The sequence below is a fragment of the Leuciscus leuciscus genome (genome assembly GCF_965113295.1).
Source record: "Leuciscus leuciscus genome assembly, chromosome: 18".
Classification (NCBI taxonomy): domain Eukaryota; kingdom Metazoa; phylum Chordata; class Actinopteri; order Cypriniformes; family Leuciscidae; genus Leuciscus; species Leuciscus leuciscus.
In genome coordinates, this window is record NC_138742.1 from 11504731 (window position 1) to 11527942 (window position 23212).

At 37.6% G+C, this 23212-nt stretch overlaps 1 protein-coding gene across 1 annotated transcript; it reads left to right on the forward strand.

Annotated features, from left to right (window-relative positions):
* The first annotated feature begins 818 nt into the window (after positions 1 to 818).
* cd34 (CD34 molecule) lies at positions 819 to 18912 on the forward strand. The gene is made up of 5 exons (XM_082144721.1): positions 819 to 1025; positions 13798 to 14001; positions 14092 to 14243; positions 16224 to 16376; positions 17151 to 18912. The coding sequence occupies exons 1-5, from the start codon at positions 950 to 952 to the stop codon at positions 17340 to 17342; spliced, it is 777 nt and encodes a 258-aa protein (XP_082000847.1). The 5' UTR covers positions 819 to 949; the 3' UTR covers positions 17343 to 18912.
* The last annotated feature ends 4300 nt before the right edge of the window (positions 18913 to 23212 follow it).

A 23212-nucleotide genomic window follows, 5' to 3' on the forward strand; every position in this document is an offset into this window, starting at 1 on the left:
AGCAGAGATGAGAGAAGAAATGACACATCATAGTTAAAATACCAAAAGGAATGCAAATCAGACAGTTTTTTTTTTTTTTGACCTTTTCAGACCCATGGACCCCCATAAAAACTCTCAGACAGCCCAGATTTTTCTTTTTTTATAATGCAAATTATTATAAACTAAAACAAAAACTTTGGAAGCCTATTTCCACATCAGCCTAAAAAATAAACGTGATTGTGAGTTTAAAATAAGAAATAGTAACATTGTGACATTTAAAGTCAAATTATGAGATATAAAGCTGCAATTGTAAAATTTTAAGTCAAAATTACCTTTTTTATGTGTTTCCTCAGTGGCAGAATGCAACTTACATATAATATGTAATAATGTGCAACAACAACTAAATAAATATGGAATATATTCTTTAAAATAAATCCTAAATGTTTTATATATGAACCCCCTGTTGACCAACAGATGAAAATGTTTAAAATGACATCATTAATCAATCCATCAATAAATAAATAAATAAATAAAATCAAATTTACACAGAATCTATTTGGAGGTTAATTGGTGGCAGCCTTTGTAGTTTTATGAATTTTCCAGAGAGACTTGAAGAGACTTTTTCAAAGTAATGAATATAAATATACAAAATAAATATAATAAATATACAGCAACATATACATGTTTCAACTCTTCTTATACTATCAAATGCACACAACATGAAGGAGGTGGCCTTGCCTGCAAGACAAGAAGAATGACGGTAGGAAGAGAGAGAGAGAGAGAGAGAGAGAGAGAGAGAGATGTGGGGGGAGTGTAGAGGGGCCATATAAAACCCCTGGAGCACAAGCCATGCTTTATCTTGTGACCCGCTCATTTCTGTCTCAGGCACAGGAAACCCCTAAACTCTTTCAGCCCTGCCCCAGCGCCTGCATACACACTCTCTCACACCTCAGCGTGCTCAGAGACCAGAATGGCTATACGAAGAATGAATGAACTCTGGAAAACCATGGCTCTGGCTTTAATGTTCGGCTTTCTGTTGCTTCACAGTAAGTTTATTTGAAGTCTTTTGTAAGTTATTTTGTGTATTACATGCAGCGTTTTATCATTGTTTAACCGTTTGCATCCTTTTTATGTTCTTATTTTATATTTTGTATAATTTTTTTGTACAGATTTATAGGAACATCTTTTTTCCTTATAATTTGTCAGGACTCATCATTTTTGTAAGCTGTATAAAAGTATCACTGATTTTGAGATCTAATATAATGTTTTATTTAAAAAATAGTCTCACCTTGATTGATGTGACACCCAGCAGTTTGCAGTGTTTACTCAAAGGAGACGGTGTTAAAAAGCTAGCGGGAAACTAAAACAAAGGGCTCTGGGCTTGGAGTGGAAACATGCCGTTGATCGTAATTGCGGGCTATATCCTGCTCTCTGTCTGGGTGGAGCTGGCCGAAACATGGGCGTATATGTGTGTTTTAGGGATTGAAGAGTTTGGAAAAGCCTGGAAACTGTCTGAGGAGTCTGTTAAGCATCTTTATCCTGATTTCTATGACTGCATGTGGTGAAATTGTCCTTTGTAAAACAGAGTGGATGTATTGTAGACTGAAATGTGGACCACAGTGTTTGGTTCATGTTCTCCTGAAAATAGATGGATGTTTACATTATTAGCCACAGGGATGAAGACAGTCATATGTAAACGGCACTCTCTTTCCAGTGAGATTCCAGGGAGTTCCGTTATTTCAAAAAGGAGTAAAAAGAGCTGGTTTGTAAGTGACGCCCATGTGGGCATGGCAGAGCTGTACGCCCCTTTTCCCAAGAGGTGAGAGTAATTCTTTTTAAACGGGAAGTCTGGTTTAAACACAGTGCAACTTCTCAAAAGCGTGGTGGTTGAATTAAACACCAGAAAATTTTCAGTTAAAATGTAAAAGAAAACAAATATTAAAAAAGAGAAAATTATCACTTTATATAAGAAACTACAAAAATGCACTTCCATAGAAAACAAACACTCACACAGCACATCATCAGTTTTCAGGCTAAATGAAAAATTGAATTAGTTAGCCTGCCCCCCTTGTTAGAGAAGAGAAACCACTGAAGTTTGCCAAAGCTGTGTGTAATATGAAATCTGAAGTTAACATGCCCTATATTCCTACAGTTCTCCTCAAATGTACTGCTCAGTGGTTTTTATAAAGAGTAATGTGAAACTGTAACGCAGCTGAATTCATTAGGCTGTAACGGTCATGCTGCCGTTAAGACTTTGGAGGTTGCAAGAAGTCACTGTTAAAGTGAAGCCTCTTCCCCTCCCCAACAAGAGGCCGCAAAGCACTGTACGTTTCCATTCCCACCAGTCTGTTAAATGCTTGGCACTTTAGTGCAATTGGCACTCCTGTGAGACTTTGCCAATGGATGGTCAGAACATAGCAGCACTTTTCAGCCAACCGTGGATATATGTGTGTATCAAGAGGGAGCAGGTCCTAATGTTGCAGATGTTGGTACGCCATTAAAGTTCCGAAATTGCATTAAAGTTCATCATATCCAACAGAAAATCTTAAATGCTAGTTATAAAGAGTCAAACTGATCTTAGCAGACATTACTCATAATTCTTAGTAAATCTTAAGTTCGCATATAGGTTTTAGATCATAAAATGTCACTCACTTTAATTTGTTAAGGGAAACTTTTCAAGTCCTGCCTCTTGGACAATGTTTCTTGTTAACTGACTGCAAATTATTTTATGCAGATTTAAAGACTCTTATAAAGAAGTATTTATTTGTTTGTTTGTTTTTTTGCCATACAAGCATCTATGGCTATTTTTATGGCAAGATTTGTGCATTTTAAAAGTAAATAGTGGTAATTAGTAATCAAAATCATATACTGACTCTCATATCAATGTCGCTCTTGTGGCATATTCAGCTCAATTCACAAGATTCCATGCTTCACTCAAAGCAAAAATTTTATGTTAAAATTGAGAAAATTCTGTCATCATTCACTCACCCTCATGACATTTGAAAGCTGTGTTGTCTCCCATTTCTAGACTGAAATTTAAGTCGTTAGTCACTAAAAATCTTCCACTGTAGTTTTTTCATTTAATTTGCACTCATTCAAACATTGTTTACATTTCTTTATATCGTTGTGCACTGGACAGTGGCTAAACATTTATGCATTTTGGCTGACATTTTTATGCTAAACAAATTACATTGCTTAAAAATAATACAGAAATTATATTATAGAATAAAACATCATGGTTGAACCCACTTCAATGTGTGCTATTAAAACACAATATTGGAAGGGCATAGACAGAATCCTGAGGAGTGACCAATTTTGGTTGTGAAAGCAATATTCTGTTCATGTTGTGTTGGCAGAATTTATTATTATAGCTCAAACACCGGAGCAAGCCACTACCAATGCCGAGGTCATGGGTTTGACTCCCAGAGAATGCATGAACTGATAAAACTTATACCTAAAAAGCATCTACTAAATACATAAATGTAAATTTACAAAATGAGAAAGACTGATCTGAAAAACCTTCAATTTATAATAACCGAATCAGCGGTTTCAGTATGTGGACACTCATCCACACGCTACAGTTGCTGCAGAATTAAATTAACCGAAGCTAAGTGGCTAAAAAGGGTCAAATTACATGGTATTTGAATAAAGCCTCAGAGGAAAGACTCAGAAGATAGAAGTACTGCATTCCAACCGGCCACCCACTGTTCAACTGTGACAGTGACCTCCCATTGCAAGTATTGCTCTTTTAGAGGCGTAACCTTCCTCCTCTAATGGATGGAAAAGGGCAAGAAAGAATGGTTCGCTATGACAGCCTGTTGGCAAATGTGTTTAGCTGAGCTCACATTCACCCCATAGTTAGGTTAGCCACCCAAACGACATGCTAAATTTCAGTTACCACCTTTTCCCATGTTGTGAGTTCAGCCATTATACACCCTGGTAGCTATGTGGCATTTCAGTGGACAGATGCCAAGATAACGGTTGGTGCCGCCCAAGCATCATGTAATATAATTAAATCTGGCTGAGTTTTGAGCTCAAAGGTGAGTGAGAAAACACCTTAACGCATCTTTAGCTCCTTGGCAGACCTAGCATCCCTGATGCAGGTATTTTCTCAGTCCTAAAACTGCTACTGTGGTGTATTACAGTTAGATATATGGGAAAAATCCAAGGCCTAGATCAACTGTACCAACAGCAGCCAATTCATCCACCCTGGTCTGAACCAACACATGGGAACTCCCAAACTACACAATGCAGGATGTTTAAAGGGACTATTATCACACACATTTTTATTGCATTTGCTGGAAGAGCAGATGCATATTTTCATGGGTTTAGTCACACAAAGATCACATAGTCAAGGCACAAAGGAAGAGGAAGTCCATTCATGTCAGTGCATCATGCATGATAAAAACAAAATGGATGGCAGGGGTCACTACAGGGCAAGGAGTGATATAATAAGCTTATATTTATGTGTACCTTAGTTCTGGAATATTCTCCTTGGCTGACAATGCGCTGTTTGGCCAATAAAAACATGCAGCCGCCAGTTTCTCATGGCTTTTAGCTATTGCCTGGCATTCCAGCAGTCCTAGGCCACTTCACGTCACATTCGCAAGGGTGGGAAGCCTATATACAAATGCTGTAGAAAGGCTACGTTCACACTGCAGGGCTTAATGCTCAATTCCGATTTTTTGAAAAAAATCGATTTTTTTGCAAGGCCGTTCACATTTCCAATTAAATGCGACCTTTTGTGATCTCCTGTGTGAACGTGAAATGACCCAGAAGTGACCCGCATGCGCAGAAGAGTACTCAACGGTCAACGACGTCACTTGTTGTTTGCGGAAGTAGCTCAACTTTAACTGTGATTCTCTCACACACACACACGAGCGCGCGCAGCGACCGTTACACAAGAGCCAGACAGCAGCCGCTGACCTATCTAATATCAGATTCAGCACAAATAAGTTAACATAACGTATATATAATGGCCGTGGGCTTTTTATTTTTTTTATTTTTTTATTAACGGGCTCGTCGAGGTCGACCCGTTCGGCAGATTTACCTCAGCTCGACGAATATGCAGTCCGTTTTCAAACCGACAACTACTTCAACGCAGGATTATGACGTTTTTCGCGTATCAATGACGTGCGGGTCGGATAAATGCGACCTGGCCGTTCAGACTGAAGTCGCATTTGAAAAGATCGGATATGTATCGGATTTGGGACCACATACCCAAGTGGCCTGGGTCGCATTTGAAAAGATCGGATCTGTGTCGTTCAGACTGTCATGAAAAGATCAGATACAGGTCGCATAGGGGCAAAAAAATCGGAATTGGGTCGTTTCAGCCTGCAGTGTGAACGTAGCCTTACATCACTCCGATTTGGGTGTGCTCAGTCTCACTGGGCTTCTCGGTGCATATTGATTGAAACTGAAAGGGTGGAAAAATAAGCAGTTCATTCTCAGATTATGTGAAAAGATCATCTGCGCAAACAGTAATTATGACAAGTTGTATGTTTACACATTTATGTCCATCACCCCGCTTATAATTAAGAAAAAGATACAAAACAACTATTACGTATCATATTAAGAACTAATGTAAACTATCAACTAACAGTCATGTTTAATTAGCTGAACATCATCTTAAATGAGAAAAGATAATCTAGAATCATATCAGGGTTGTTTGTTGTTGCTCTTGTGAGTCTGTTATTCTGTAGTTCCCCTGGCACTCCAATACAGTTTTGCAGTTATTGCGTTTCTCACAGCTGGCATGCAGCTTCCAACCACTCTCACTCTTACACAGAGCTCTGGTAATACGAGTATCCAAAAACCTGAGTCCAAACATTAGTGTGTAATTAGCCTGTGGTACAACAAAATCTGTAACAAGCGGAAACTCCAAGACACTAGCTTGGACCATTCTGCTGGTTGAATCATCATATTAGTCAAATAGCAACTTATAAAGTGAGCTTCACAGAAACTCTAGCTGTAACCTTCAGGATAAAATCTGTTCACTTTGATGAGAAACTTGTGCAACATCCTGTACCTAGTCATATGTTTGTGCTTTTTCCATAATAAAAAAAAAAAAAAAAAAAAAAAACGAATCTTTAAAAAAAACTTTTCATTTTCTTATAGAAAAAATAAAAGTTTTTTAAAGATTTTTTTAATGTATATATATATATAAAATAGTATCTAACATAACTAATAGTAATCACCAAATATCTAATAGATATCACAACAACAAACACTGTTTGTGCTTTTGATGTGTACAAAGATTGAGTTATCATTGTTTTTTGTAATACTTGTTACATGCAAGTAACTTTATGGAGAAATTTGCAGTTCTGTGGTGGTTTTCGCCATTTTGCCTGAGGAATAAACAGAGCTAATGTGGCTTGGCTGAGCCTCTTTAACCAGTGGGGTAATTAATGTTCAGCAAGCAGCACAACACTGGGGCAATTCTACCTAATGTTCCCTAATTGAAAACATAAGATTTTATCCTTTGCTTGCCATCAAAAGCACGAGGACTTTCTCACAGCAGTCTTTCCTCCTTAACCACAGTGTTACAGAGCCCAGGGGATTTGTTACGGTTAGCCAGAAAGTGAGAGAGGGGGCAAAACCCAACCCCAGTTTTTCTTTTGTGTGATGAAAAGTAGAGAGAGAGAGAGAGAGAGAGAGAGAGGCTTCAATACCCCCTCATCTTTCTGTTGTGGCCTTTTCTCCAAGCATTGTATAAGCTGAGCATGGCAGTGGATCAAACATTTAGATATCCAATTACATTGTCTGAATCAATCTGCGTGATAATGTCAAAGAACAAGAGCCTGGAAATGGTCCATGGACATCTGCAACCACGCAATGCTTTTGGTGCTGACAGTGAGCTGCAAAAAGTGGAGGCAGCTGGCAGCTGGAGGGGGTGACAAGATCATGCCTGTTTTGGACAGTAGGGGTGCTATTTGAAAAAAACAAGGTTTGATGTATTAAAAACACCAAAATCTGCAACATTCATTAACTAAACCATTACTTACATTTTTATAGTATCTGTACAGTATGGATCTAGATGGTTCTTATGGAAATGAACACAGTGAATGAGACACTATTGTAGAAGAATAGTAGAGGAATCCACTAGTAGGTGGTCTATGTATTAAATATACATCTCGAATTGGGTCCAAAGGGGTCAGGAATGGGATCATTACTGTGTGCATGTTTAACGCACTGTCTATAGTTTCTATCTGAGATACCTACATCCTGTCTGGCTTGAGGAACATTCCACACCTGACACTAATTTGATTAATTCCTTCTCCCCGTTTTTGTTTTGTCAGAAAACAACTGGGCTGTGGGCTCATTGCTAAGTAAACTCTCAGGATCAGCATGCTCGCAAATGGAAATAGTTATCCGGTAGTTGGAGTGGATAGAGTGACCACTGGATTTCCTAGTGTGTCCGTTAAAAGAGCCCGTGAAGTTCTTTGACCTATAAGAAATAATGAGAAATAATATTTTGTGATCGCACCAACAGTGCATCACAGGGGCTTCCACTGTAAGATTTTTTAAATAAACCAACGAAAAAGACTCCAAATACTATTTAAAAAATTTGTTAAATGCGAAATGAAAAAGCCAAGTTTGTCAGAACAAACTTTAAACGTTGGCTCGACAAAGTCTTGTAAGAAAGTTGTATAACTAAAAAACTCTCTCCCAACAGAGAAAATTAATCAGACAGACAGACATCGATAGAGCGAACGATTGATAGATAGAACCATAGACAGAACAATGGATGGATTGATGATAAATGTTTACATAACAGGCCTGCTTAAAGGAGAAGTTCACTTTTGAAAAAACTTTTGCTGATAATTTACTCACCCCCATGTCATCCAAGATGTCCATGTCTTTCTTTCTTCAGTCGAAAAGAAATTAAGGTTTTTGATGAAAACATTCCAGGATTTTTCCACATATTATGGATTCCATTGGGACCCAAACGGTTCAAGGTCCAAATGACAGTTTCATTGCCGCTTCAAAGGGCTTTAAACGATACCAGACGATGAATAAGGGTCTTATCTAGCGAAACGATCGGTCATTTCAAAAATAAAATAAAAAGTTGACGTTTTATAAGCACAAATGTTCGCCTTGCTCTGTTCTGTGATGCGCGTTCGTGACGTCACGTAATACGCAATTACGTTGAAAAGGTCAAGTTTGATGTGTTTACAAATGTGCGGAAGGAGGACCATATAAACATTTTCAAATGTATTTGTGTCAGTTTATCGTTTAAAATGCCCATTTCGTGTGCGCATCCTGAGTGTTTTAATATTAAAAAGCCAAAAAGAACATTTTCTTCAATTTTTCAAGCGTGACCTTTTCAACGTAATTGCGTATTACGTGACGTCACGAACGCGCATCACAGAACAGAGCAAGCCGAACATTTGTGCTTATAAAACGTCAACTTTTTATTTTATTTTTGAAATGACCGATCGTTTCGCTAGATAAGACCCTTATTCATCGTCTGGTATCGTTTAAAGCCCTTTGAAGCGGCAATGAAACTGTCATTTGGACCTTGAACCGTTTGGGTCCCAATGGAATCCATAATATGTGAAAAAATCCTGGAATGTTTTCATCAAAAACCTTAATTTCTTTTCGACTGAAGAAAGAAAGACATGGACATCTTGGATGACATGGGGGTGAGTAAATTATCAGCAAAAGTTTTTTTAAAAGTGAACTTCTCCTTTAAGAGAAGGGATAGGGCTGCAGCTGATTCTGATCACCAAGAGATGCTCTCTCTATGGCCTGGGTGGAGAAGCCATGATTCCCAGGCTGCCGTCCAGCTTAGCAGGCTGCAGACGTCAGGGCCTGATGTTTAAGCACAAAGTACACTGGGAGGAGAGTGGTTCCCTTGAGATCTGTGCATCTGGTGATGGAGAAAGATGGACTCCACCCTGCTGGACAACACATTAGAGATTATTAGAGTGATTACCAACCCTTTTGAGTTGCCTACATCCGTCATCACAATCTTTCCTCTTTCGCTGAGCTGTTTATTTAGGTTTCTCCTGTTTCAACCAGACCTAGAGATAGGAGAGAGATAGGAGATCTTGAGATGGCCTTCTGTCCTGCAAGATAATCACGTCACAGATCTGAGTGAGGAAGGGAGAACAAGAGGAGGTCTTTGTTAGGAAGCTATCCCAGAGTTCAACAAGCTTGTGATTAAAGCATTAATGCGGGTATTTTAGAGATTAAAGACACTCCCTTATGAGCCGTGAAAAGGCAGATTGCTTATCGCTGCATTGCCCCTGGGGATTGAGTTGAGGATACAGACCAGAAATCTTCTAGAGTCAGAATGAAAGACATGTCTTTAGATTCCCAGAAATAAATGTCTATGGGAAAATTACAGTGACATCATTTTTAGACTTATGAGTAGACCCATGGGACCATTTAAAGAGGCAATGATCAAAACATGACTTAAAATGCTTTCAAAGCCACTGAAAAAAGGTCATTTGGAGTTCTTCTGCCATCTTTCTAGCTCAGCACAACTCCATATACTGTAGATAAAAACAAAATAAAGCACAATTGCTAAAAATCTGAACCCTACGACTAAGACTTAAAGGAACAGTTGCCTGGAAAATGAAAATTCTGTCATCTGCATAACTGTCTATTTAATGAGGTACTTACTTTAAAATAACCCAAACATTTTAGGGGCATCTCTCATGTTTCCAAGGAATGTGTAAGAAGGAGGCTTTAGCTCTCAGGTTTATATCAGAGCTGTCAGGACGTGTCTGGCTAAGCTTACTGCCATTCGTCCATTCAGACACAGCTGAAAGCACTGGGGATTTTGGTGAGTCTTTGCCTAAGATTGTCTCATTACATCAGACCAGACGTGCCAAAACACCATCGAATGGATTAGAGCGATTCAGAAATCTGGAGAGCACATTTGGTCCCTGTTGTGTCACTTTCCTTAGGAAAACAATGATTCCGGTCATATTTCTGTTGTATTGTTGGATGAAAAACATGCACTGAAGCAGTTAGGTGGAGCCACTGTTTTCACTCTTCCAGATCTCTGTTTATGCTTGCTGTCGGGGCATCCAGAAGTCATTTTGATTACCAGATCTCACTGCCACACAAATTGTGAAATATTAAATATGTCAAGAGGAATATCTCATTTGGGATGAAAATTTGATGGGATGAGTTGTATGCCTTTTGGGGTTGAATTATAACAATTGACTAACTTCATCGAACTAGAATGTGCATTCTACAATCTCTAATTTGTATCATACTGCCATGGTGACCACGTTAATAAAGATGAGCTAATTTTACCTTTCATCTCATTTCACTTTAGAGTAGACTATGTGCGTATTTGAGGGTGTGTGCAAGTGTATGTGTGATGAATGTAGCTATAAGTTGGCATGACTGAAGTTTGTTTAGTAGCTTTGAAGAGAAACATCACACAGATGTAAATGCAACAGGCATTTTATAAAGCATTTTGTAACTTTAAAACTATAAAAATAATTGCCAAGATAATCATCACCAATTGATGCATTTTCTTGACAATTTATGGATTTTACACATAGGCTAACTTAATGCATATTATGCAGTAACAAATGTATGTAGAACATTTATTAAAGTCTACATAATGTATGGACAAAAGATATGAATTTTATGCAAAAATAAATTGATGCATAAAATTTAAGCATACATTCAGACACTTTAAAAACTGGAAAGTACTTTCCCAATCTGGCAAACTCAGATTTGACTAGCTGACTTCACGCAACACAAGGTTTTCATCAGTCCAACTGGAAACAAAGTTGTGTCCACAAGGTTTAATCAGATGTCTGGCTCTGAGAAACAATATTTATACGAATTGTCTAGGATGACCTCATTCACCTCAAAGATCAGTGTTCCCTGCTATACGGATGATGATGTTGTACCACAACAAAAGCCATGTCCCTGCACAGAACAATACCATGAAAACACACTTTTTGGATACTGTTGCATTTGCATTTTAGCATTAACATCTAGCTAAATTACCTTAAAACTTCAAATTACATATGTATGATTTGGGATGCACTAATTCTAATCTCATAGACATACCATTTAAGACAGAAAGTTTGGAAAACAGGATGTCGCTACTTTGTCATTGTGTGCTGCTTTTAGAAGGGGTATTTTGTTCTGTACACTTTACACAATTAAAGACATTCGTTATCATACACGTTAAAAAAGAATGTTGTTGTGCTTCTCATTTGTAGAAAACACACAAATGCAGAAGTGTGCAAAGGCGTTCACGTATGCTGGTCTTGTTTATGTGATATTAGGAGAAGAGGGAACATTCTTCCTAACAGTTATTATATCAATAAAAACATGTCAGGTTTTGGCTAGTGTAAGTCAGTGCTTAGTTTTTATTAACATTTTTAAGAGCTGTAGGATGCATGCCCAGTTTAGCCAATTAAACTATATAGCCAGCCACTCACAGTATCAAGCACGATAGACCCGCTTACAAGACACTCAAGAGTGTTTCTGTAATGAAGGAGGGGTGCTTCTTGCTGTAAGTGCGGGCGAGTGCTATCACGGTGGCCATGCAAATCACAAATCACAAAATGCTAAGAATCACAAACAGCAAGCGAGGTATCATAGCAATCAACGAGATCTGAGCTTGACCAATCACAGATTGCCATTTCTTTTGGTGTTTTAACTAAAAAGATTCATCAAGGATCATTGTTTCAGCACTGCTGCCTTACAATACAGTGGCATTGATACAGTCACACCTGTTGAGACAAATGTAGAATTAGTTTATGATCAGGGTGTGGCAGATATCTTTGTATTGCTAGTTAGGAAAACACAAGACCACCCAGCATGAGCTCCAGATAGCATTCTGAAGCCTGCGTGACAACGAGTTTGACGGCAAGACGTCCTAAATGACACCACAAAGTGTTCTAAATTTAAAGCTCAGCTGCTCAAATGCCCAATGACAAAAAAAAAAAGTTTAAAAAAAAGAAAAAAAAGTAATCAACCCTTTGCTGAAAAACACTTAAAACAGTATTCCGGGATTAATACAAGTTATACTCAATCAACAGCATTTGTGGCATGTCAATTACCACCACAAAAAAAGTATTTCCACTTGTCCCGTTTCCTTTAAAAAAAGAGGAAAATTCTGGGTTACAAATTTAAAATAATGGAAGAGAAAGGGGCTAATCAATACATGTTCAAATATTCACTGTTTCGATAGTTTAGTCACAAGTGTAAACAATAAGCATGACTGTAGTTCTAAACCTTTTATGTGTAAACTTATGTCCAATATTTACTTAATTACAATTTTACTCAAATACTGTTATGCATCAGTTTTAACAACAGAATTAACATGTTAGTTTTACAATTACAATAATTGATGCTTTTAAATCCACCAAAAATGTACTTTAATTGTATTTCACAGTAACCTTAAATTTGCGCTTTGATTGAGCTTAACTTTTATTGTCAGTCAAAAGTGAAAACTCAAATATTTTACTTGAACACAAGTTCAATGACTTTTGGATGTGGTGTAGTTAGTTGAGGATGCAACACCTAAAACAATTCACTCGTACGTTACGCCCAGCCACGCGCTTCCTGCATTCCACCCCTCTAGACAAAACTCTTTCTTAAGGAGTGTGGTAATGTACAGCAAAGCCAAAGGTCTTGACTTTTCGAGGGTGATGTTTATTTGCTCAGTCAGTGTCGGCAGCATTACCCCCCTGCTTAAGTTATTAATAATGCAGAGTGGCTGTGCAAACAAGGCACATTTTTGGAGAGGGTGGTGGAGACAGAAGGGCATTAAATAACAGTCAAGGAGGGGCCAGGCCTCTTCTCAACCTCAGGGTTCACCTACCACCCACATGCTAGCAAACACTGTGCGGCAATCTCTGGATGAGGAGCATCTGACACTCAAGTTAAACCCTGCAAGCCCTTTGTGATTTCGTAGTAGCCTAATATATGAAATGAAGGGGTGGCATGGAAACCTTGATTAAAATCCAAACACTACTGTTTCACAAATAAAAAATAAAAAAACATTTAATTAGGATTGCATGTATCACTGCTATGAATAGAGAATTTTCAGCACCATGGCAAAATAAATCCGATTTTACCCGAGTTGTGAGCTTGTGACTGAGTTTGCAGTTTGAATTAAATGTGATGCAATAAAACAACATCACATTCTGCACAGAAAAACAAACACAGAATGCAACCAGTGCAATCTGATTTATGAACAAATTACTTTTAATGAACAAATCATTTTTAGTGAATCAAAACAGCATAACAGCGTATAGCCCCATCACAAACAAATGACTCCTATGAGCCAATTCTTTTTTGGTGAATCAAAAACATACATATGGCACAACCAGTTGTATGATACCCGAAACAAATGACTCTTTGGTTATTTTAATGAATATTTGGTAAAGAAAATAGAGACAGATTTTCTTGTGTCAAAATGGAAATATATCTGAAATGGAAACTGGAATCAAATCAGAATAAAATTAAAAACAAAACAAATCAAGAGCTTGTGAATCAGAATCAAATGTGAATCAGGAATACTGATGTGCTGCTCCCTAAAACCATGTTCATGATTAATAGAAACTACTGACTTCCTGTTTCAATACGAAATAAGTCAACACTGAAAAGAAACTGAGATGAATGTTCTGTGTCTGAGGTGATCTTAAAGCAAAATTAATAAGATCACATTGTAATTGCTATTATGGGCGGCGCATTAATGGCAGCTACAGAAATTCTATCATGTTCTTCGTTATTTATGTAACATGCAGTCATTCACCAACTTGAGGTGGGAGTCCAACCTAAAGCTTCGATTATTTGACATTGAGCATTTTCTGTGTTTCCGTGTAGGTTGTCAGGGACAGGAACCCAGTCCAACTGATGCTACAGACCAGGTAACAGACTCAACAGCAAATCAGGCAGTGGTGACATCAGCAGTCTCAGTAACAAGCACAGCAACAGTTCTCTCAACATTGACCTCAACCACTGAGGTCAAAGCTCAAACAACACCTGAACCAAACAAACCAAGTTCCGGTTACACTACTCAACGCACTGGTATGAGCCATCAAGAATGTCCAAGAAAAAAAAATGTGTAAAGTGTTTTAGTTGGTAAAACTACTATCACATGATTCTTTTTATTTTTAGCTCCATCAGAAACCGATTCCTCTGGCAACAGCAAATCCACCCTGATTACATCCCCACCAGCCCAGCCAGAAACCGCAGCCTCCAACAACTATTATGACAAGATAAAGGAAACAGTGAATCCAGCCTCAAATCAAGAATCCAGACAATCAGAAGTAAGTCATTTTGAGTCAGTTTTATGGATTGGAATTCTGGGTGGAAAAAACAATGGCCTGAAAAGAATGTAATTTGACAGATTAATTAAGAATCTTACAAACTCACAAGTTTTCTTTTAATTGATTATTGATCACTGATTTTCATCGGTCAACAGCTTTCATGAAGAATATGAAAAAAAATCCAAGAATATGCCAACATTTTCCTGAACTCAACATGTAGTTATTAATCAACGGAAAAGTAACATTTTTGAATAGAACACCAATGCTGTGTTTTTCTTTACATGTCCCTTACAGAAAACAAGTATGGTAGAGGTACAGATGGTATATCATGGCACTGATATTCAATTATATGGTACTCCAAAGTACTTCCAATAATACCATGGTACTTCTCCAAAAACACTTGGTAGTTTTATGGTAACTGTTTTAGTCTATTTGGCACTTCTTGTGATTAATTTACAAAAAAAGTACCGTGGTACTACCATATTTTTGGACATTTACCAAACAGTATCATGGTCATTTTGAAAGGAGACTACGTTAATTTTAGTACCATGGTATATTATACAGTTATTTAAACTCCAATATACAGTATCTCTACAAGAGCTGAAGACTCTTTGCCAACCCAAACCAGTGGACAGAATGACTTCAGATGTTTTCAGTTGCTGTCATCTGCGTCCGTCTACATTAGAAAGGAAGGAAGCTTCGTGTCTGAGAGGATAAAGTTTAGCAAGGCAGTTTGAGCTGTTGATGCCTGTGAGCTCAGATTAGGGAGATCCTGTTTTGTCATTCGCTATAAATAATCCCTGCACACAAAAGATGAATGAGTGGGAGAAAAGAGGGGCTTCCTCTCACTGGTGCCATGCGGTTATGAACCCAGGAAAGAGGTTAGACAGAAGAAGTGGGGGGAGATGATGATCGTCTATGTTGGCAAGAACCGATCTGAGACCAGTGAAAGTATAGTTGGTGAGATAATAGTGTTGATAGGCCAGTCTGATGCAGAATCATTCATTTGTTTTCATCATGATAGGCATTGATCGTTCGGGCATGACACCATGGCGTGACACATCATAAATGCTTTGTAAAAGGCAGGGAGATGTGCTAAACTACAAAGACTCCTTCCTGTTCACTTCCTCTTTTTGTTTTCTGTATCAAGGGTTCGTATAAGGGATGCATGTCAGGGAGAGTGGAAAATGTCTAAATTAGGAAAGCTTAGGAATGCTAAATATCAAGGGCGTAGAATTTAGTTGTGACGCTAGGGACATGTCCCTACCAATATTCAGCTATACTGAATTGTTCCTAGCAACAATTTTGATTAAAAAAAATGTAATTATATATGTAAACCACTGTTGTAGTCATTTTGGACTCAGTCAAAGTTATGTTCAAGAGCGCTCTGACCCCCCCCAAAAACACTGTGTGCTCTACAAGTGCTATATTATATAGATTACATATACATTATTTGTAGGCCTAGGCCTATGTACTCTGATGCTGATGAGAGAGGTTGACGATAGTATTATGGACAGAGTAAGGGTCTAATGCGCATTGTTGATGACTTCCATTGATTTGGAAGTCAATGGGGTCCATCAACTGTTTGGTTACCAACATTCTTCAAAATATCTACTTTTGTGTTCAGCAGAAGAAATAAATTCATACAGGTTTGGAATAATTTGAGGGTGAGTAAATGATGGCAGAATTTTCATTTTTGGGTGAACTATCTATTTAAGTGAGCATTAGCATTATTATGTAAAAAAAAATTAAAAAATAAGCATGCACAAATAAATATCCCATATCTACCAATATCGGTTGGTAGTACCAATATCAGAGTTATTTCATCAAAACAGACCTACGACAAAAAATGCAACAGCCATACTGAATCAACATCCCTTGATCAAATACAAATTATGACTCAAAATGCTGTTGAATCTACACAATGTTCAAATCCCTCTGAATATGTTAATATATTGGTGTTTATGTGTTTCTCTACAGTCGAAAATTAATACAGAAGAGAATGGCACCTCTGGGTCTTCTCCTGCAGTTTTCGTGTCTGTGCTGATGGCCGGCTTACTGCTTGCTGCCATAATAGTCGGCATATACTACTTCAAGTGTCATCGCAGAACCAACGGCAAAGGCATAAAACTGGTGAGTCCCCAAATGAATGGCCCAAAGAAACATCCCTGAACATTAACTGCAATATCCTTACTAATTGTAACATCCTTACTAAAATCAACACCAAGCAAATCTTTAAAGCAAATTTACACATTCATTCATTTGCTTTTCCTGCCCAAATCGATGACTTCAACAACTGTTTCTCCACCACCGAGTGTTCCCGATCAAAGTTTAGCGTATTTGGTAAAGAAGTGTTGCCAAGCTTGTAATTAAGAGGGAAACAATTGGCAGCATATCAGTGCAGCGCAGTTCCTCCAGCACACGCCCAATCTAATGTTCAGAACCACAACACATGCAAATGAAACACTAACTGTTTCATCTGCTAGCCAAAAGTTCTAAGCTGTTTTCCTTCTCAGCTAAATTATGTCAAATTATGAAACTGAAACAAAGTGCACTCCATCGGACCTCAAAAATAAAATAAAATAAAATAAAACAAAACAAAACATAGGCTACATACATTCACAGGCTAGGATTTCATAAGCCATACTGCTCAAAGAATGCTTTAGCTTTGAAGATGCATCATGAAATATATTCCATAAAATAAAAATGATTTTATGGCAGTTTTCATATTCTGCTCTGCAAAATCTGATTTTGTGCCTCTTTCTTTGAGATGGCACCACAAGGCGCTGTTCACTTGCAGAAAGCAAGCTTCTGGAGGGCACTAATAATAATAATAATAATAAATAGCAGAAATAATAAAAAGCAAAATAAAAAAGTAAAATCTGTTTGTATCATGTTTTCCTACAGGCTGAGGAGTCTTACATGGCTGACGAGGAGAACCAGGGCAACACTCTGGTGTCTGTGGCCCCTCTGAACCAACCCGAGCCCCAGGAGAAGCCAAGTCTTAATGGAGAGTCACAAGAAGCAGTGAAGCCCCAAACTCCCCCCGCTGCCACCAATGGCCACTCGACCACCAAGACGGCAGACACAGAGCTGTGAATGAGCCGTCCTGCCAACGAGGGTCTGGGTGAAACGCTCAGTTCCTGCTTTATAAACCCAACTCAATCTACTGCATATTGACCTTGGCCGTCAGAAGGCACAAGGGAGACAAAGACTCAAATTCCCACATTTACATGTAAATATGATGCAAAATGTTCCATTTAAAGTCATACAGAACAAGTAAACATTTTTGAACCAAAGTATGGCATACAAATATATAAAATAAAAAAAAACTGGTCAAGTAATCCTCCTCCTTATCTAGCAAAATAAATGTCAATGCTTGAAAGCTATATGAAAGATTGTTGTGATGTTATGAAAGTTGTAAAATGCCAGTTATGACAGTGATGATTTATAACAAGAACATCATATAGGCTAAATTCAAACAAAATATGATGCAAGAAAAATCGTTTTAGTCCAAGAGGTGCAACCCTTGAGTATAACACTACTGTGGGGTGGGGAACCTTTCCCATGAGTCATTGCTGGCTTCCATAAGAGCAGCCAGGGCTGGAACATAACACCGGGAGGATCCGTGCTCCTGTCCCAGCGCTCTAAAGCTTCCAGCTGAGTGTAAATCACATCACACCATAAAGAAACTCTCAGAATCCAATGGTGCACGAGTTCTGTTTTTGTTTGCTTTGGGTTGTTTGTGTGTTTCTAGACTTATGAAATGTTCTATATGTTCTTCTTTGTGTACAGTATGATCTGACTAGTTAATAGTCTTGTATAATTTTGTTAATATCACTGCATGACAAAGTAATGATTTTTGGAGTTGGTGAGCATGAAAAAATCAGTTTGAGTGTACACGTGAACTCCATTTCATTGCTGCGAACAACCCTTAATGTAAAATCCAACAAATTAGCTATGCTGCAAAGCCCGTTAGCACTCAGGGTAACAGCTAAATATTATCTTACATTTCTGGATTGAGTTACACCGTACTTTGTAAACCAGTATTATGCTCTTTTTGTAATATTTTTTATTCTAGGCATCTAGATGTAGTGTTTATGGACTGACTGAATGACTGACTTAATCGTTTGGATGACCTGCCTTTAATTTTTTGAACTTTCTTGGGTGGGTGTGTTTTACTTTGTATCTACATTTGCTACTACACTGTACATAAATCATTAGGCATAAACGTAATTAGTTGCAGCCATTAAACCCTGGAGTTTAGACCTACCCATTGCCTTTAGTTTTAGTAGATTCACTCCAGTACAATGAGGAACAGTGTATGCAAAAATAAAATGTCTACACTTTTTTTCAACCCATATCTTGTTTAAATACTTCACACTTCTTCACAAGATTTCTGACACAAGACTTGACTAACCCTTTGTGTCAAAATTGAGTGCTAGAGTGACAGTAGTATCTCTTGAAATAAACCGACAGAAAATGAAATTATGTTTTAAGGTTCAATACGAATATATGAAAGTATATACATATGAATATCATGTCCTTTATTTCAACTATGACATTTTGTTTTAACATTCCGGTGTTCAGGTCTTATTTTGGATCGGTGTACTAGCATTGTGTTAAACTGATGTATGTTTGTGAAAGGAATAAAGTTTTGGAAAATAAATCAGTATGTGATCACTAATCATTTCTACTTTACCCCAGTGAGACCTCGTCTTTGTGTGCCTTGGATCTATATGATATAATGTTTCATTTATTTGGCTGCTGGGCTGTTTACTCAAGAGTTTCTGTTTGATATGAAATGCACACATATGTTCTCACTCCATCTCTCTCTTTCAATCCTGTACACACGTGCAAAAATTTGGATGGTCTCTAAAGGCCATTTAAGCAAACAGCTGGTTTGTATAAGAGACGGTGATGACATCATAATGCAGGGATTTGGGTGGGGCTCGGTGGTCCCTAATCAGTTTAAGAGAAAGCAAGTCAGCGTTTATGTGTTCCTGACTGCTGAGTTCTGCTGTTAATGGGATAATCATATCACATCACAAATATCTCCTGGAAATTAAGCTATGAATGGCTAAACTTTCTAAACCAGCACAAATATCAATAAAAATTGCAACATTCAAAAGATGAGTTGAAGACCAGAACCTCAGAAACCTACAGTAGATCCAGAACAATATCAAACACCGTCCAGCACTGGGGAAAAAAAGACCTCTTAACTCTTAATTTCTAACTCTGATGATGATGATGATGATGATGATGATGTGTTTACAGGTGTGAGGGCAGGACAACCTGTCACTCACATGAAATCACAGCAATAGCAAACAACAACCATCCAATAATTCAATCAATTCTCAATCGATAAAAAAATCAAGTCCTGCACTACATTTTTTCTTGTTCGAGAAAAATTCTCGAAAAATTCGATTCATATCATGACTTAGGCTAACGGAAAAGAACGACTAGGACAGTTGACCTCAAAATAACCGTTACTAATGGATAAGCCTACCCTGGGTATCAGATTCTAACATATGACATATGACATGTACCATATTTTTATAGGCCTATATTATCCTACTGAATGATTTGCGTGTACAGTAAGCATAGTAATGACATGATACTCCAAGCGTAGACACCACATCTAAAAATCCATGATATGCCATGGTACGTTTTTGTTATTTTGTAACATAGGCTACTAAATATTTGTTACCTACAGTACACCGGTGTTCATCTTCACAAAGACCCTCCTCGTCTTTCACGATTGGATGCATTTGAAGGTTTAGTCCAGTTTTCTTTGGGTAAAGTGGTAAGTTCACTGTGTTCTAAACGGTGAGTTGTTCGAATAATTAAGACCGAATCGCGAAACGATTCATTAAAAATGATTCATGTTTTGCAAACCCACCCATTTGACAGATTCATTGCAAAGAATCGATTGAAAGAGCCATTCTTGAACAGCAGGCAGAAAATACGGTCATTAATTTATAAAAAAATTTGTCAGGGAAAAATAACTTTTTTTCAACTAGGTAGTAATCTAGTTGTCAGAGGATTTATCAGCAAAATTGAACTAATGTTCGTGGCATGACCAAATGAGGAACAAGTTATATGGCTCATACAGAAATTATTTGGCACCGCCAAGACTATGAGATTGTTCCCTTCCTTGGCTGTCGCCATGTCACTAATAATAGTTTTACAGGCCATAAGCAAGGAAAAGTTTTAATCGTCATTTCTGTGTTTTTCATGCATGGTAAAAATGCAAGTGTGCTACAAAATAAAGTGTTTCCACCAGCCAGGAACAAAGTCTAATTGTCAGTAGGCTAATTGACTTTAATAAAGCAATATTTATGTCAGTGACAGGGCTTCAAAAATATAATGATAATATTTATAATTTATTATGTATGATCAATAGAAGAATTTTTTTGTTGTTGTTGTTATTTAATGGCACTAAATGGTCATGTATCCATATGGCTATTTCTTCCAAGAACTCCATGTCCAAAATCTTCTTCTTTTTTTTTTTGTCCAGACTTGTTCTCATTGATCATCAAAACACATGTTTGACCAAGAGAAATCCTGAGCTTATCTGTTTTTCTTGCAGAAAATACAGTTTTTTTTTTCTTTCTGCGCGTGTGAGAGTGTGTGACACAAGGAGTCAGAGATTAAACTCACACACATATATCCACACTCCCACCCAAGCCAAGGCAGCAGGGTGTTTTCTCTTGTCGGCCCTGTGAAGGTGTGTGTTGTCGCAGCTGTGAGGTTTGTCGAGTTTTCCTCCGCCTCACTCTGATGGTTAGATAGCCTTGCTGAGGGATAGAGTGAGAGAAGTCCAAGAATGTTATGTGTCAGGGGGGTTCAGGCCACACCAGCCAAGGGAGGGGAGGTCGGATAATCCCTGGAGAGTCTGTTGTCGTCACAGAGAGAGAAAGGCAGATGAAGGGAGGGAAAGATAGAGGACATATGAAGGGTGCAAAGTGCACTTACCTCATGTATTTAGGCTAGAACACTTGAAATTAACATAAATACCACAAAAAAAAATATTTAGTTCATGTTATCTTTGGTACAGCTTTCTGTTCTGATTGAAGACCACCTCACATTTTAATTCTAACTAATAGTTTTGGAATAGGCATGATTTAATTCGAGTTATGATAATAATTTAATCAATGTTTACTGAGAAAAGCTCTCTAATGGATATAATTGCATGGAAATCCTGTTCTCCAAACCACATGCTGGAGTCTATGCCTATCTATTTTTATTATTTATATATTATTATTTAAATTGATTTCTTATTTTAATAAATAATTATATTATATAAATAATTATATTTAATTATAATATATTATATATATATATTATATAGATGATATTATATTGTTCTTTGATTTGGTTTAAAACTTGGTTAAATGTTTAATTGTATTACTTGCATTTCTACTCCTGATATTATATTTTGAGACGTCTTTTTCAAATATCCCTCATCTTTCTGACAGAGGCGTTTGCAGGTGAATTGAAAGTCAATGCATTCTAATCAAAGTAAACATTGGGTAAATGTCCTGGGTGATCACATGCTCTTATATAGACTACAGAAAGCCATTTCATGTGACCATTCTGTCCCCATTATAGAAGCTGAACCCTCAGGAGGTTTCTATTAGGAATAAGTGAGCTTAAGAATGTTTACCCACTTCCTGCTTTATGTGAGCATTTTGACTGCTTCATGTTGACATGGTCTTTATCTCTCGGGGTTGGAAAACATCTGGCCCTTACAGATCTGGGCAGGAAATGTATCGAATTGGCGGCTTCCCCCTTTCTAAAGGGAAGCACAGCTGATGCATCTTTGGCTTTGTTTCTACTACACATAAAATCACACACTCTTATGCACAAGAAACAGTCCCTGCTTGCTAAATTTGATTTCATCAACACCTTTTCACTTCAAGGACAATAAAAGTATATGATCCATATTGCTTTAATCTAATCTATTCTGTGACCAATATGGTCTGGAGATGGTTCTGTGTGTGCGAGAGGCATTCAGACAATAAAGCTGAACAGAATTTCACTCAGATTGGTCACTCTATCAGCCGAAGAAAAGGGAAGTCATAAAATAAGGGCGTGGGCACTTAAATTTCACACTCTCAATGGTTTTATTTGTCGACTTGCCATGTCCAACATTTATACATGCATCACAAGAGAATTCTGTGATTTTTCTTGAAGTCATGGACATTTCCACCATAGCATCATTTACAACTCAGATTATTTATTGTTTGATAGCATTCTGTAGTGGAATGCATATTAAACCATTATTTATTTTCTTTTTTATGTATCTTACATGCACATAATTAAATAATATCTGCATTTTTTCATAATTTAACCAAATTACTCAGTGATTGGTATAATGACACAAATAACTGATGAAGTAAATGATGCATTGCAAACATTTTCCAATATATTTTTATAACTTTCAAATGATATAAAGAAAAATAAAGTTGATATTCTGTAAGAATCAACACTTTGGCCCATATTGTTCATGCATGATTTATGGATCACACTCTGCTTTCTGCAACCCTGAGTGTTTATCAGGATCATGTCACCCAATTTAAACAACAGAATATATTATTGTGCATTTTATTAATGCAGGGCCTTTATTTTGCCTGGAACTCAATGACCGTTTAGCCTTTCAGAGTAATCCATCTTTCCAGCTCAAAGTCCTCTTCATTCCATCCCTCCCTACACCTAGTCACAAACCAGACGGTTATTAATACACACAGACTGTCATCGATGTCCTATGGCAATAGGGTGTGCTCAGAATACTATAGAGAACACATAATCCACCGCTATACGTGACTGACTGTTCTTACAGGAGGGTCAGAGGAGGCTGCTGGACGTGGGCTGACCTCCAGATTTCACTGTAAGCATTTGGATGGAGGATAGAGAATAAGACAAAAATGATAGCAGTGAAACAGAGAGAACATCTGCAGAGATTT

Bases quoted from the DNA above. Each gene is read 5' to 3' on its own strand.
- cd34 (XM_082144721.1), top strand. From the start codon at position 950: ATGGCTATACGAAGAATGAATGAACTCTGGAAAACCATGGCTCTGGCT. The intron at 14,002-14,091 runs GTATGAGCCATC...TTTTATTTTTAG, and splicing joins TTACACTACTCAACGCACTG to CTCCATCAGAAACCGATTCC. The intron at 16,377-17,150 runs GTGAGTCCCCAA...GTTTTCCTACAG, and splicing joins ACGGCAAAGGCATAAAACTG to GCTGAGGAGTCTTACATGGC.